General features: G+C 37.9%; 1 protein-coding gene across 1 annotated transcript; it reads right to left on the bottom strand.

The window, feature by feature from the left end:
- Positions 1-4,730: 4,730 nt before the first annotated feature.
- phb2b (prohibitin 2b) lies at positions 4,731-14,449 on the bottom strand. The gene is made up of 10 exons (XM_088349897.1): positions 14,291-14,449; positions 13,111-13,246; positions 12,080-12,164; positions 10,815-10,894; positions 10,572-10,756; positions 9,671-9,800; positions 7,521-7,624; positions 6,398-6,475; positions 4,985-5,064; positions 4,731-4,882 (listed from the first exon to the last, which is right to left on the bottom strand). The coding sequence occupies exons 1-10, from the start codon at positions 14,309-14,311 to the stop codon at positions 4,864-4,866; spliced, it is 918 nt and encodes a 305-aa protein (XP_088206023.1). The 5' UTR covers positions 14,312-14,449; the 3' UTR covers positions 4,731-4,863.
- Between the last annotated feature and the right edge of the window lie 2,397 nt (positions 14,450-16,846).

Consider the following 16,846-nt stretch of genomic DNA (forward strand, 5'->3'; position numbering starts at 1 on the left):
ATAGCCCATAGGAGAAAGCTAAAGGACTTGAGAAGAGGGCTTTCCAGAGACACCAACTTCGCTAATTCGGCCGTTTTCGATGGAGTACACTTAGTTAAATTGTTAATGAAATTAAATCTGCCCCCGTGTGGAAATGTCGGCTTTCCTGTTCATCTTTTTCCTCAAGAAACGAGCGCGCATAAATTGTTGGGTGAATGTAGGTTGTGTTTGGTTAATGGAGTCAGATTACTAATTTGAATAATTAGGTAAACTGTATATTTGGATGATTAATTCCCAACAATGTGCAGATTTTTCAGATTCCACCACAATAAAACATTGACTTTAATATTGTAGTCTACAGCTGCTTTATTTTGCTGTGAACCTAAATCTTTGTGAATGAATCGCTTCACTGATGGCATTATATTTCCATTTTGGTTTTAAACACTGAGAAGTTTAAATAAAAACAAAGCCACACCCAAAATTGATTGCCACCACCTATGTTGAATCAAGAAATCACTGTTATTAAATCTGTTATGAAAAGTGAAGTAGAATAAATCATTTTAAAAATTGACATGCCACGCGCGATCCAGATAAATTCTGGAAGAACTTTAAAGAAAAGTGATTGAAGAAGTCAAAGCCATTTCTAAGGCTGTAGGACTTCAGTGAACCACTGTCAGAGCCATTATCCACAAATTGAGAAAACTGTGCCAACTTTCCCAGGAGTGGTCGACCAACTTAGATTACTCCAAGAGCGAAACGACAACTCATCCAGGAAGTCACAAAAGAACCTCGAAAAACCTCCAAGGAATTGCAGGCCTCGCCAGCCTCCGTTAAGGTCAGTCTACAAGACCCCACTCTAAGAAAGACACTGGCCAAAAATGGCAACCATATGAGTTCCCAGGCGAGATTTGTCTCACATTTGCAAAAAAAAAAAAAAACCCCATCTTGATTATACTCAATACATTCAGAGAATAATTCTGTGGGTTGATGAGTCCAAAACTGTACTTTTAGAAGATGTGTAGCCCATTACATCTGGTGTAAAAAATGCACAGTATTTAAAAAAAAAAAGAGAACATGATGCAAACAGAAAAACAATGTGGTAACAGTACGATGGCTCATAACCAGGACAATTTGCTGTGGTTGACATAATAAAGAATTCTGCTGTTTATTGGAAGATCCTGAACCAGGACGTACTGCCATCAGTTCATGCCCTCATATTCAAGTGCTCTTGCATCACGCAGCAGCACGACAATGATTAGAAACACACTCGCAAGTCCACCTATGAATGGGTCGGAAAAAAAAACACATTCTGGATTTGCCAAGTCGAAGTCTGAATTTAAATTGTATTGGGATGCTAGGTGTCACAAGCTTTCAACCCTGCGGCTTATACAACGATGCAGCCAAATGATGCACTTTTTCTAACGGCCGCAAGCAGTAAAGGTGAGACAGGTGTAATATATGTGCATACCTGTCAACCTGTACGTTTTTACCGTACAAAGTACGTTTATTATGCATTTTAAGACGTGTATGACGTACAAGAAAATCTGTATGGAAAAACGCAAATTTTTCAATTATGGGTACCATCCGGTATACACCGACTATGACCAAACGGCAAATCAATCGAGTCAAACGAGTTCGCCGCGGAAGCCTTTATCTAGGTATCGTTTTTTGGGTTGCAAACGAAGCGAGCGGTTTGATGCTACTGTGCGCACGCATCTGCCGCCTCGGATATCATGTGGTAGTTATGTAGTGAAAGGAAGTCCGTCTCTTTTTAGAGAACCGTCTTTATCGGCTCAACTCATTAAAGAGAGTCGGCTCTCAAATGGCTCACTTGCTTTGATGCATTATGTTACGAATCATTATTGTTGTATAAAAAAGTTAAGAAAAAAATGAAGTATAAAAGGAGAAAATGAAAAGACAGGTTTGTGGTTATCCCTTTAATCAGTATATTACCAACAATAATTTATGCAGAAAATGAATTAATAATTTGAATAAGAAAATGTATTATTCTACTTAATTATATCTGCATGTATTTTTTCCTTCTACAGTGAACGTCCAAGCTACTTCATTTTTTAACTTTTTTTATAATAAACCTCATTCATGTCGAGCAGTTCAGTATCTCGCAACAAAATGTTAATTAATGATATATATGATAACGAAACACATGTACGATATAACATGTTAAACTACATAAATAAACACGTTTTGAAAGAAAAATATGGTGTAAGATTATTTTGTATTTTGTAAGGAAAAATACGACAGTTTGTAAGGGCATGGAGCCCTGGAGCTTGACAGGTATGTGAAATCGTACAGACACGTATTTTCAAAATTTCGGCAGATCACCAGCCGGCTGTCGGAACGTTAAGGGGTTAATGTACAGAATATTATTGAAACTCTTTCTGTATACCTTCTTTCTTTGTAAATGTATCAGGTTTCGATGTGGATACATACGGTTTATCGTCAGGTGCGGCTTATGTAGTTACAGAATGTTTTTTTCCTTTAAAAATGTACTGGGTGCAGCTTATAATCAGGTGTGCTCTATAATCCGGAATTTACAGTAGATTCAAGGGGGTGATTACATTTTTACAAAGGGCCGTATAGGTTTTGATACTTTTGTGCCTTAATGGAATTAACATTTGAAATCTGCATTTTGTACTTCCTTGTGTGTGATATTAAAATTTGTTTAATGATCTAAAACCTTTGTGAGTGATAATTGGCAAAAACAAAACAAGGAAATTTGGACAAGGGGCAACTACGTTTTGACGCCATTATTATTGTTCCTCCACACTAAAAATGATAAAAAATTACATTCCTGTACTATAAATAACCAATTTTGTAAATCAAAAGGTTGGCATCTATGGCTTTTTGTTTTTTTCTGGGCACATTTAACAAATCCTTTACTCACTGAAGTCATCTCCCGAAAAGCAACCGGTGACCTCCCCCAAGGCGCAAGCGTTCCAAGCGTGCCGAGACACGGCGGTTCGAATTCCAGCTGGGCCGTCTCGGGCCTGTCGTGGCCTGCGCCACTTTACCACCCGTCGCACCTGAACAACCGGATCGGGCCCGGCCCTTTACCGATTGTTGAGACTGTGTTACAGGAAATGTCAAAGGTAGTCAGGTGAAGCTGAAAAAAAGGGACTGCAGACACTTTTTTGGGGGGGTGGGAAAGGATACAGGTACTGGTGATTGTTATTATGCGATTGAGCACACTCGACAACGGTTTAACGGAACATTGTATAATTTAGCGCCTCTAGTGGTTAAAAGGGGCATTGTTTATTATTGAGCAACCCACGGGGGTTTAGAAACGTTATTTATTTAAATAAAATAAGGATTTGAAGGGGTATTTGACTTAAAAAAGCATTTGATACCATTGATCATAATATACTATTAAAAAAACTGGAAATAAATAACATCAAGGGTGTGGCTTTGCAATGGATTCAAAGTTATTTGACGGGGAGGAAGCAATCTGTAAAAATGGGAGTTGTCATTTGAATACTTGGACATCTGTCGAGGAGTACCACAGGCTGAAAATAATCAGGATTTTTTTTATTCGCAAACAAACTAAAATGTCTTTCATTTTTCTTGAAAACAAACTATAGTACAATTATAGAAATTTTAAAGAATCTAATACGTGCTCAGATGACGTCCCCTGGAGGCCCAAAGACGTCGACGTTATAGTCGACTTGTATAATATTTGAAGTGCATTCCACTTATGTAATTTATTTAAAATTGTTTTTTCATAATAATGTATTTTTCAATAAATATTATATATAGTTATACATATGATGATTATTTTAAGAGTACCTTCTACTAGGATTAAAAAGTTGGAATAACTTCAGAGTTTTTAATTTAGAAAAAAAATTGTAAAATTAGAGCAAAGATGGAAAAAAAACAACATTTAACAGCGTCTTGATAAGGCATACCAATATCTCATTTGAGTTATTCTTGTTAAGGAAACACTAATATGTGACCACTAGATGTCGCTGTGCAGAGGTTCTCAACTGATCCGACTTTAGGACTCGCCTGCCACCGTAAGGTAATTACAAGCCGCGATCTAAAACAAAAGTTCATCTTCCAAAATGGATTGAATCATACGATTTTGCATTTTAAGCTAGAAATAGACCACCAAAAAACAAACGTCATAAAGTATTAGTATTCTTCTTAATGCTCTGTTAATGCATTTTCAATGAAATCCTAAATGCCTCATTTCTGTGGCTTTGTCAAATCCATAGAGAATATATTGTCCGCTGTTATCTGCTCTTACACATGTAAATGAAATGGCAGATATCAACTCGTATTTAAAGATCACGATCTACTGTTAAGGAATTAAAACAAAAAAAACTCAATTATTGTGTTCTTCATCTCATTTTGCCAAGGCAAAAGGCCAGCAACCCACTTTTGGGACCCAACTTACCAGTTGAGTAACACTTGGGTTAAGAATTGTAAGTAACTTTTTTGCTGTCTACGTTCTTAAAGTAGATGACAACAGAGGAAAACAATGCCCATATTTGCATGTCTTGGCATTCCTAGGGGTTGGGGTTCAGCTTTCTATTTTGGCCAAAAGGCACAAATGTAATTGCTCATAAACGATGAGCGCAGGCCGCCATGACCTCATTGCCTGCGCGTTGCCGTGGAAACCGCTTCCTGACACCAGGAAATCTTCCTCCAGATTTCATCAGGTGGCGACACCAACCACGTATTGTACTTAGCGAAAAAATGAACACAATGATTCTGCATACAGATCAATATGATAATTTCAATCGCTTCATTTTTATCAGCAAATCTTACAATGGAAAAAAAGAAAAAAAAACACCTTTCCGTTTTTGCATGTATCTTCCACTAAAGCGCCACTCGGTCAGCTTTGATGAAGACGAAGCTTTGTCATCACTTCTTGTTGTGCAAACTAAAAACAAAATAACATACATTTTTAGAAAGTATTTGGAATGACATTCCTCCCCCAGAAGTGGGCTTGAATTTCATTTTGGCAGGCTGTTTGTGCACTCACTTGTCGAACAAGGCCCGCGTTTGCAGATTGAGGAATAAACTGTCAGCGTTGAGGTACACTTTGTTCTGAGATGTTGATATCTAGAGCAGGATGACAGCGTTGACATCATACACACAACACAAAAACAAGAAATAATTATTTTTCAAATGGCCACTTTGGACATATCCAGGTCACTAGTAAAATTCGAGATCTCGTCAGTGATGCGGTCTCGAGTAGTTGTGCCATTCGTCCACTAGTAGGCGCTGTAATTCTGTTTAATCAAATGGTAAATTGAGTTCTGCAGGCACGAAAATGGGTCGGTGGTTAAAAAGGTGAGAAGGGTTTGGAGGAGATGATGCCGTAAACAGTACAACCTAGTTAAAATTGTCTATTATCCAGGCTTGATTTGCCCTCAAGTCACTAGGGTTGAGCAGGTTAAATTCAGCTCGGCACCGTTATTGTGGCGATTTATTCTCTACAGCAGGGCTACTCATTGGGTATATCGCTATATGCTAGAAGCAAGTGGATCGCAGCGGTAGTACTGGTAGGTAACGGGAACGTGCGTTCAGGGCATTGTATTTGTGGTTGCTATCTAGTGGTCACATGCAGCATATGAGCGTAAAGTCAAACTTGCTCATGCTCCATTAACAAATGGGGGAACAAATGTTGTCCATGGAAGGTGTGATTTTCTTTTAACAATTGTGAATGCTTTTAAAATGGTATTGATAGTATACTTATGATTTAATAAGTCACGATTAAGAGTTCAAATGAAATGTAATATTTAGATGTATGTATTGTAAACTGTATGACAATGGGGTTTATCAAGATGCCATATAAATCAATAGAAGAAACTATAATGTCAACTAATCCAGTTTTTGAGTTTATGTAGGAATTGTGATTATTAACCACAAATGTAAAAACTGTATTTTCCTAGTTTGAGTAAGGGTATTTAATCTTCTCAGATTTATTAATCCATGCAACAGCAGTATGGTGTTATGCATGTCTCACAAAAGTATCATAGGACAAAAACATAGGAAAATAATTTCTTTTTACTTAAATTAAGTCGTGGAGTTGACATTATAATTAGACTATTGTATTACATATTTTCTATTTCGGTTGACTTTGACACATGTGACCCAATTGCTCCAGAAGCTTGTGCATGTGCCATTAAATTCATCATTGCCATCATCTTAAGAATAGTCAATGTTATAACACATTCAACTTGTCTGTAGTCTTCGAATTAACACCAGTCCAAGAAGGTGTAGTTGTCCCTTTTATTCTTATAACTAAACTTGGAAAGAAAATGGTCAAAAATAGGAAAACGTATCTGCAAAAACAAAACAAAATTAATTGTGATAAACTGTTCAGCATTTTGAGACTGTGTGTTTAAGGGCTATCCAAATAACTGATTTGACTGTAAAGTGGAGGACTGACCGTCTTGGCGATGGCCTGAGCAGCTCGGATGCGCCTCAGCTTCAGGTAACCAGGATTCTTGGTGACGGCTTGACCCAACTACAAGAGAAACAGACATCAAGTTGCGCCCCAAACGTTTGGGAGCTTTTAGATAGTAGATACAGCGGATTAAAAACAAAAAATAAAATACCATACTTTTTGGACTATAAATCTCTCTGGAGTGCAAGTCGTACCAGCTAAAAAAATGCATGAGTGGGAAGGAAAAAAACACAAGTTGCAGCTGCAGTATAAGTCACATTTTTGGTGGAAGTGTATTTGATAAAATCCAAAACCAAAAATATACATGTCATCATGACAGATAAAAAAAAACAACAAAAAAAACAACGAGGTGAATAAGTTTGTAAAGAAACCTTGCCCGATTGACATGCCTGTTAATTTTAGTAACAACGTAACACATCAATAATTATTTAGATAACTTTAGCATACAGAATACGATTACCAAACTATAAGTTTCACTCACACAGCTGGTAATAAGACTCTCCTTGGTGTGTAAAGGATTCAAAAATGAAGTAAACATTTGTATCCATCATTTATTTTTATTTGCCTGTCCTTAATAAATGAGGTTTATTTATATCTCTACTGACCGAACATCGTGGACACTTCATTTTTGTTCAAAGCCACTGTATGTTCAATAACTGATATATTTTTCAATTACACCCATTTTTCTTATTCATTATTATATCATTTGCCATGTAATTAAATCAACTCTATGGTAAATGTATGATCAAATTAATAATTATCCAAATACTTAAATACTAATCGTTTCAATAGTCGGAGAACAGTGGATTAATAGTTGTTATAGGACTAGCTAGTACCAAAGTCTGTTTTCCCACAGATTACTCCAAGTTTTAAAGGTAAAACATATGTTTTAATGTGTGCAGTCTGCAAAACTAGCCCTCCCCAAAAAAGAGAAATTCGGCTTTTAACAGGATGCTACCCTAAAATCACACCAGTTTCAAAACGGTATAATGACCCCACCTGGTGGTGATTACAAATAATTACAAGTTCTCGAACAAAGACCTTCGTGAGGCTTCCAGCAATGAATGTAAGCAAATAGACGTCCTTTGTGGAATGCGTCTTTTACCATTCTAGCGGCCTCAGCTTCTCCTTCAGCCTGAATGATCTTCTGTCTTTGGTCCTGCTTGGCTTTCTCCACGTAGAATTGAGCCCTCTGCGCTTCCTGTTGAGCTGCACCCCAAAAAAAGACTCATGATTAAGCTCTGCATAATACTCAGCCGAAATCATTCATTGAGAACTTTGATTCAGCGCTTATTTCATTGAACATCAACACATTTGACCATGGGCTCAGGGACTTTTGTATGGAGTGGATCCTGCGGTTTGTAAAGATATAAATAAATACCTATAAATTTATGTCATACAAATAAATCAAATACTTTATTATATGACACAGATGCAATATATTAATATGTGTGGACTTAATTTTGTCATCCATTTCTTTTAGCAGGGATGTGATTTGACCAAAGTGAAATTATCTGAAAATTAGGCGGGGGTCTGGGGGCCGCGGGCACCCAGCTAGGTCCAGGGCAGTGCCCTGGTGGGGGGAGAAGTGGGGCGAAGCCCCCCGGAGGTCATGGGTTTTCCGTGTTTTTAAGTACTTTCAATGCACTCAGATGACAAAGAAATAGACAAAACAACAGCATACATTTTCAATGTATTTTGAACTATCCCATATAAAATTACAGTTTAAGTCAACTCAAAATCAGTCACATTAAAAAACATTGGACTGCCTTTGCTATTAAAAACTATCACTGAGAATATCATCATATCTAACTCATGTGATTACTAAGTTAACACATAAATCATGTTGAAGAGTTCAAATTTCATGAACAAATAATTGTATCATGACCAAATGAAAAGTAACTCATATTAGAACATACCATAAATGTCTTTGTTATAGAAGAAGATGTTATCTATAAATGAAAGTACTGTAGTGGGTTGTACATAATTCACCCACGGAACCATTGTTTAGTTAGCGAGTTCCTAGGGGGACTCTTAATTCGGCCGGTTCTAGCCACTCTCGTGTTTGTTTTGTTATCGCCAGTTTAAATGTCATTAAAGCAGCTTTCGTTGGCACCTTTGTTTGACACTCCGCTTACGACTCCCGTCTCTGCTCGCTACATTGGATCACGTCGGGGTCACCAACATTTGTAGATAATTCCTTCTCTAACCAGTCCGATCGAAACTTGTTTTTTTACGATCTTAGCAATTTCTTTAACTCGCGGAGCATCTTTGCGTTCGATCTCGGACATCTTTCTTTAAACACTCGGCAAAAACGTGTGAGAAATGAACAATGGCATACTCCTACGCCTTTATAAGGAGCGCGTTTATTGGTCAACACGGAGACTTCAACCAATCGCAAGTACGTTTCATTTCAGTTACGGAAACACTAAAATGGAACGCTGTCGAGACGAAATCGTTTTTTTTACCATTTAAAAGAATCGGAAATTTTAAAATTTTATTTTTGGAGCGAAAGCGGAATTCCGCGAATTAGCGGAAAAATCACATCCCTGTTTTAGTGTTTTGGAGGATTTATTTTGAGGGGTCCGTTTTCAAATTCAACGTGTTTATTGTCATATGCACAGTAAAGCAGCACGATTCCTTGCACAATTAAATTCTGACTTTGCTGTCCACACAGTTCCCAGCGTAATACAACCAAGACATTTTATACATGTATAAATAAAAGGGGTTTGTTTATTTGATTTGCCATCTATTTTGCCATTTAATTTGTCGGGTATTTCTTTCAGTGTTTTGAATGCATTAAGTTTAGCCGTCCGTTTTGTCGTTTATTTATTAGAGGATTTATTTTGTCCAAACAAAATGTTTTTCAAATGAGAGGTGCGTCAAACTGGCCGAGCTTTTCACCTTTTGGTTAATTGACGAGTGCACTGATCAACTGCAATGCCTTTCTTCCCTTGGCTGAGCCAATTTCATCACTCATCAACCAAATGGTGAAACGCTCAGTCAACTGAACCACCTTCTCTTTTGAATAACTTTGTTGGGACAAAATACACAACAAAACACACGAAAGAATACATAACAAAATAAATTCTGAAATAGACAATATATATCAACAAAATATAAATTGCATTCATGTCATGTATTACACGATTTGTGTGCTATTTCTATGGCATATAATCTTAGGTAATTATACATTTATTTCTACATATGGCAGGAATGGTGCCCCAAACTTTTGTGGCGTCGCGCAACACCTACCGACTTGCTTGGCCTCGACGGCGGCGGTGTACTGGCTGCTGAAGCTCAGCTCGGTGATGGACACATCATCCAGTATGATGTTGAAGTCTTTGGCACGATCGAAGAGCTCCCGGCGCACCAGCAGCGAAACCTACAGGGTTTGTACACCTTTTTCATGGCCAAATACAAGTACTTTTTAAGGACATTGCAACAGGGTTTAAACACCTTTTCATGGCCAAATTGAAGCTCTTTTTAGATACTTTTTTAAAGGTTTCGTACACCTTTTTTTATCCCCAAATGTAAGCACCTTTTGGGGACTTTGAAAGACATTTTCTCTAGTAACATTTAAAGAACAAATCTGGTGTGAATCACACTTTTTGAAGACCCACAAATATATCTGCAATTTACATATGCAATTATTATTCTTCATAAGATTTTTTTTAGATCTTGAGTGAATCACGAATATATTTGTTCATGAGACAGACATCTCTCTCCCTATATAGGTGATGGGTAAAATGACAGTAATATGTGGCTTACAATTTTAGTTGCAGAAAGTTCTTACATTTTCACAACTGGGGAACATTACTTTTATTTTTTGCATGGCCAATAATTGATATGTAATCCTCTCACTAATACTCTTTGGGCATGACATTTCATAGTACAATACCATGCAAACAAATGCCAGCTGCTGTTAATCAAAAGGGCAGAGAGCCATGTTAGTGTCATTTTAAAGCAGAAACATGGCAACAATCTCAAGCATTTATAAGCACTTCACCCAATATTCAAACACTTTTCAATCCTTGAAAACACAACATTTTAATTCAAGCATTTAAGGATTTTAAGCACCTGTACAAACCGGAACCTAGTGGCCACCATTGACCTTAAAGACCAGCGTTTGCGTCCGAGACAACGACAAGAATACCTGCGCTCTCTGCGTGATGAGCTGCGAGGCGTTGAACTTGGCCACCACCGACTTAAGAACTTCGTTGACGATGGAGGGAAGGACCCGCTCGTCGTAGTCCTTGCCCAGACGCTGGTACATGATGGGCAGGTTGGACGCCATGGGGCGTGACAATACGCGCACCGCAATATTCACCATTTGGAGATCTAACGGAGGACATTTTTAACATAAGATGAGGCTTGACCCCCACGCATGCAACATTACCTTTGCTGCCGGTCAGCGAGGATATCTTTCGGGGCCTGGCTCGGATGTCGTAGATAATGGGGTACTGGAACCACGGGATCCTGGGGCCCAAATCACAGGGTTAGTGCACTTAAACATCAACTTTCAAAGAACTTTAACACAAATGAAAATGTGTTTTTAAAACCAACAAAAGGACATATTGTACAAGAAAAAAATGAAGTCAAAATGATTTCATTTTTGGGGAAACATCCTGCACATCTTTTGAAGTTAATTTGAAATAATTTGTATTAATTTTGGGGTGTTGCTTCACATTCTGGTATATAGAATATGATCGACTGGTTAATTTAAAAGAACACGTGAAACACGACAAAAGAAAAAAAGAAGCCACAATTTATTTCTCTGTGTATAAAAGTTTTTAATCAATGTTCCCCTGGCCATGATGTAAAAAAAGGGTCTCAAACTATCAGCTTGCCATTATGTTCAATGTAAGTTCAGGCCACACAAATTATGGATGAATGCATTACTGATTTAGAATCATAGGAACAAGATTTTTTTTAAAACAGGTATAATGACATTAAATGGTTCCATCTAAAAGTGCAAATAATAAACAAAAAGAAAAAATACTACATAGAATCGCAATATTATTTATTCATTTTTAAATCCTAGAGTTAAAAAAAAAAAAAACAATATTTGAGAAGATAATTTTTTAGCAGAGCTTTTCATGTGGAAAAACCAAATTGGTCCACCCTCACCTAGATCTGGCGGCCCCCGGAATTGAAGTTTGAGACCCCCTAAGTAAATAAGCATCTAACCAAAACATTTAAAAGCAACAAATCATAAAAACAGACCGCTCAAATTAAGATAAATCTTAGGAGGGAGAAAATGTAGAATTTCTAGATATTTAAACAATCACTTAAAACATGCATTTACACATACAAAAAAGGTTACGTCACCAAAGTCACACACTTCTTAACATTTTGTCCACCCTTAGATTGGATAATTGTGGATTTATCAATTCAAATACTGTCAGAAGTTGGAGCCATTATCTTTCTGCTTTCAGCATTCAAATCTTGGGACTGATTGTGTTCATTTCATCAAAAATTTATTACCAAAACAAACATATTCAAAAATATTTCCCAAATTGTACAACCCCAAAACCACTCTTTGTAATTAATGAGTAAAAAAATGAAACCAAAGCATACCAGAAAATAAACAAAATAATGAAAAGCCTGTTGCAGAATTGAAAAGGTCATGAGCCCATCATGGTCGATGACAGCAAGAAGCACCTGAAATGAAGTCCCTCGGCCAGCACTGTGTCCATCTGCATGCCGCCGATCCTGTTGAAAACCACTGCTCGGTGACCACCCTCAACTAGAAGAAAAGAAAAAAGTATTCCAATATGCGTCCTTTTCTCATGATCAGAAGCACTGGAAAAGCTGGCCATAATTTTTTGTGTCACTATCGAGTATCGACCGATAAGAGTTTTTCAAGGCCGATAGAAAATATTAGATAGATAGATACTTTATTCATCCCCGATTATTATTAGTATTAAGAGGAGGCAAGTAGTCTATTTGGAACCGATAATCATTTGCTGCAAAAGCTCAAAACGCGGCGTAAGAAATTTATACGGATGCAAAAATAAAGAATACTTTTTATAAATTCAAATAAAACATTAATAGCACTCTGAAAACTTCTACAGTAAATAAATTACAATTTTAGTCTAAAATGACTAGTAAGGGTGGCATCTATCTCCAAAGTCACAACATAATTTTGAAGCGTGTCTTCCTTTGCAAAGAGTAGATATGAGAGTAGGTTTTTAAATTCGATTCAAACATTTGTTTACACAAGGAAATCTAATAAAACCAGGGTCTCATTTGTTATGGTGCTCTGTACTATGTACAATAGAAATGCATCACAATAACCCTACTATAGCACACAATAAACATTCATTACAATATGGCTACTATAGTAAGCAATATAAAACCTACTTGTGTACTACTGTTTGTGTTCATGAATATTATATCATTCAGCGACATTGGTTCGCCTCCAGTGTTGGTGACGTTCACATGAATATTTCCTAATAAATTCATTAAATAGACTACATCAGTCCACTACAGCAAATGATAAAGTCGTGTAATTATTTTTTTGTCACGCAGTACATTTCCAAGTAACCAGGAATGTTTTAGAAAATGAGAATTTTAATGTTGTATGATTGCTTTACAGGAAACGTTATCACAATCTCCTGATTTGTTCAAACAGTAACGTCAGTGGAAGACAATTATATTACAACAACCCATTTGAAAAATTAAATAGCGACCGGTGTAAGTGGCTTCTTTGACCCCGTAAGCCAGGGCACCGGCGCCGAGCAGCAGCTTGATTCCAAGGCCGGCACCCCTGCCACCAGGCGAGCCAGACATGCGACCCATCAGATCCCGCAGGTTCTGGACCAGCCGCTGTCACAAAAAAAGAAGACACTAATTAATGGAACGTAACGTGGAAACATCTTCCATCTTCGATATTAAGACATCAACAAAACAACAATCAACAAAATTAAACATCAGGAAGCTCCCACCCCACAAAAAAACATCTTTTGGACGTCAGATTTAGGCTACAATTCGTTTGATCCCTTTTAGACAATATATCATCCAAAAATATACCTTTGTATTTTGGTTTTGGGGACCAAATTTAACCTGAATATAGTCATTCACGTAGTCCAAATTTATCCCCCGATAGGGGTCTTTCAAAAATTCAGAAAAAGACAAATAAAGACGTCTTTTGGACGTTTGATTTAGGTTAAATTGTACTTAATTCCATTTTTGACATGACTTATTCCAAAAATAGACTTTAAAATTTCTGTGTTTAGGACCAACTTTAGCCTATAAATGATCCTTTTCGTGGTTCACTTTCAAAGCTTCAAATTGCGCATTTCCGACGTCTGGGGAAAAAGAAAGACGTCTTTAGCGTGGAATTTTGGTGTCTTTTAAACCATTTTTGAACAAACATATTAATAATTGTAAATTTAAATGTACGGAAAGGTAAATGAATTATTCCAAAATACAAATACTAAACAAATAATGGTATCCGAGAACGTACATAACAAACTAAAATTATATGGTATTGATTAAGTATTATTATTGATTCACGAAAGTATTTTGACTTCTCTTATCAAAATCGTCAGCTAGCAAGAGAGCACGTCCAGAAGAGTGCAAAATGGAAAGGATCCGTGACGCCTCTGAATTTATCAACTTTGACTATTTCGACATAGTTAAACTTCAAGCGAAGAAAGACATTATTTGCGTGACCTTGATCAAAACCGAGGCAAAATTAGCGCATCACGCTGCGTAATGCGGACGAACGCTAGCTAGCTAGAAGCTAACTAGCTTGCTAAGCTCACCCCGCTCACTTTTTGTGTGTCACATTCAGGCGAAATGTCTTCCAAAAAAACAAATTCAGCTCCCCAAAACGTAAAATTACATTGTCAGGCTTTCGTAACTTACACTGGGCTCCTTGCTTGCCATGCTGTTTAGTGTCGCTCGGCAGCCGAAATACAGCAAGGTCGACTGGGTGGACGCTTTACGGCAGAACCGCAAGGACCTCTGGGAAATGTTGTTGACGTCTCGGAAACACCAAAGTCATGTTTTTCCCATCCATCCATCAATTTTCTGCGCCGCTTATCTTCACTAGGGTCGCGGGGCGCTTGCATACCTGTCAAGCTCCAGGGCTCCATGCCCTTACAAACTGTCGTATTTTCCCTTACGAAATACAAAATAATCTTACACCATATTTTTTTTCCAAACGTGTTTATTTATGTAGTTTAATATGTTATTTTGTACATTTGTTCAGTTATATCATATATATTGTTAATGAACATTTTGCTGTGAGATCTTGAGTTGCTCGACATGAATGAGGTTTAATATAAAAAAAGTTCAAAGATGAAGTCGCTTGGATGTTCACTGTAGATGGAAAAATAGATGCAAATATAATTAAGTAGAATAATACATTTTCTTATTCAAATTATGCATTAAATTATTGTTGGTACTATACTGATTGAAAGGATAACCACAAACCTGTCTTTTTTCATTTTCTCCTTTTATACTTCCTTTTTTTCTTAACTTCTTCATACAACATCTCATCTCATTAGCTGCACTGCTTATACCCAGTAGGGTCGCGGGGGTGCAGGAGCCCATCCCATCAATCATCGGGCAGTGGGCAGGGGACACCCTGAACTGGTTGCCAGCCAATCGCAGGGCACACAGGGACAGACAACTCGCTCATTCACACCTAGGGACAATTTGGACCGGCCATCTGAAATGCATGTCTTTGGAATGCGGGAGGAAACCGGAGTGCCCACACAGGAGGTTCCCAAGACCTTAGAACTGTGCCGCACACGCGCTAACCACTGCGCCGCCGCGCTGCCTCGTACAACATAACAACTCTTAATATAATGCATCAAAGCAAGTGAGCCGTTTGAGAGCCGGCTCTCTTTAATGAGTTGAGCCGAAAAAGCCGGTTCTCTAAAAAGAGACGGACTTCCTTTACCTACATGAAACCGCTTGCTTCGTTTGCAATGAAAAAAAACGATGCTGAGATAAAGGCTACCGCGGCAAACTGGTTTGACTTGATTTGCCGTTTCGTGATAGTCGGCGTATACCGGGTGGTACCCATAATTGACAAATTTGCGTTTTTCCGTACAGATTTCCTTGTACGTCGTACACGTCTTAAAATGCATGATAAACGTACTTTGTACGGCAAAAACGTACAGGTTGACAGGTATAGAATTAACAGTTCAGCAGCTATTCAAATGAAACAGCGAGAAGCTTTGATGTAGGACATCAGGTACTGTCACGTGACTATCGTGGGGACAAGTGGACACCTGGAAAGATTGTCCTGTGATGTACGAAGTGGACACTGGTGCACAAACCTAGAGACGTCACTTGGATCAGCTGGTGATTGCTCAACCACAGTCCCCAGATCAGCGACACACTCATTAGCAGAGAATGTTGCCCCTCAAGAGAGCACTCCTGTATTTCCCAGGCGTAACCCTGAACGATTCAGGGCACCACCAGATAGGCCAGGTAAGGGTTCTTAGAACAATGGAGTTCTATCTGCTGTCTTGATTTAGTGACCGTTTTCAGTCTGTTTTCTTAAAAAGGAAACAAAGCGTCAAATGTTTACTTTTTTTTATTTGTATTATGTTCTCAATGACTGTTTTTTTAAACACTCTTAACCTCTTAACAGCCAGATCAGGCCCGCTGAGGCATTGAATCCGGCCCGCGGGACAACGCTCAGAGAAGCGCAAGAGAAAAACGAGCCGCAGGTTAAAATATATCCACTTGATGTTGCCAAAGCCCAGTGCCTCTCACAAACGCTGTACTTGGATTTCTCTCACTCTCTCTCTCTCTTCCTTCCCTTTTCTCTCACTCTCTATCTCTGTCTCTCTTGTTCTTTCTTTGTTCCTCTTTCTCTCTGTGTCTTTTTACTTTCTTTTGCTCTCTTCCTTTTTCATTTTTGTCTCTTTTCTCTCTCTCTCACTTGCTTTCTCCTTCTCTCTTTCTTTTTCTCCTTCTTTGTATTTCTCTTTGGATTTCGTACTTTCTCTTTTTTCCCCTTCTCTATTTCTCATTTCACCTCTTTTGTCTCTACTTCTCCCTCCCTCTTTTTCTCTTATTTCCTTCTCTCTAATCTACTTCTCCGGCCCCCAAGAGAATGTTTGTTCTAACATGTGGCCCCCCCAGAGTTAAAATGAGTTTGACACCCCTGATAGACGGAACTTACTAGCATCTTTATGGACTTTGAATCAAAAGATATATGTTAAAAGTTTTTCAGATCTTCATTGAATAATCATATGTTTTCAATGCGCTGGCTATATTTTAGTATGACTTGTTTGTATGTACATTAATCTAAAAGAGGAGGAGTGTAATACATGGACCTATTTTCTTCAGCGGAGCCACTCCCGCAGTTACCATATTTACCTTCTATAGGTCATCTGCCTGCACTGTGATAGTTGCAGTAAGTCAAGTACAGTCATGTTGATGTAAATGGGTCTGTAATTA

Source organism: Urocampus carinirostris, chromosome 12, assembly GCF_059441175.1.
Source record: "Urocampus carinirostris isolate Australia breed hairy pipefish chromosome 12, RoL_Ucar_1.0, whole genome shotgun sequence".
NCBI lineage: Eukaryota > Metazoa > Chordata > Actinopteri > Syngnathiformes > Syngnathidae > Urocampus > Urocampus carinirostris.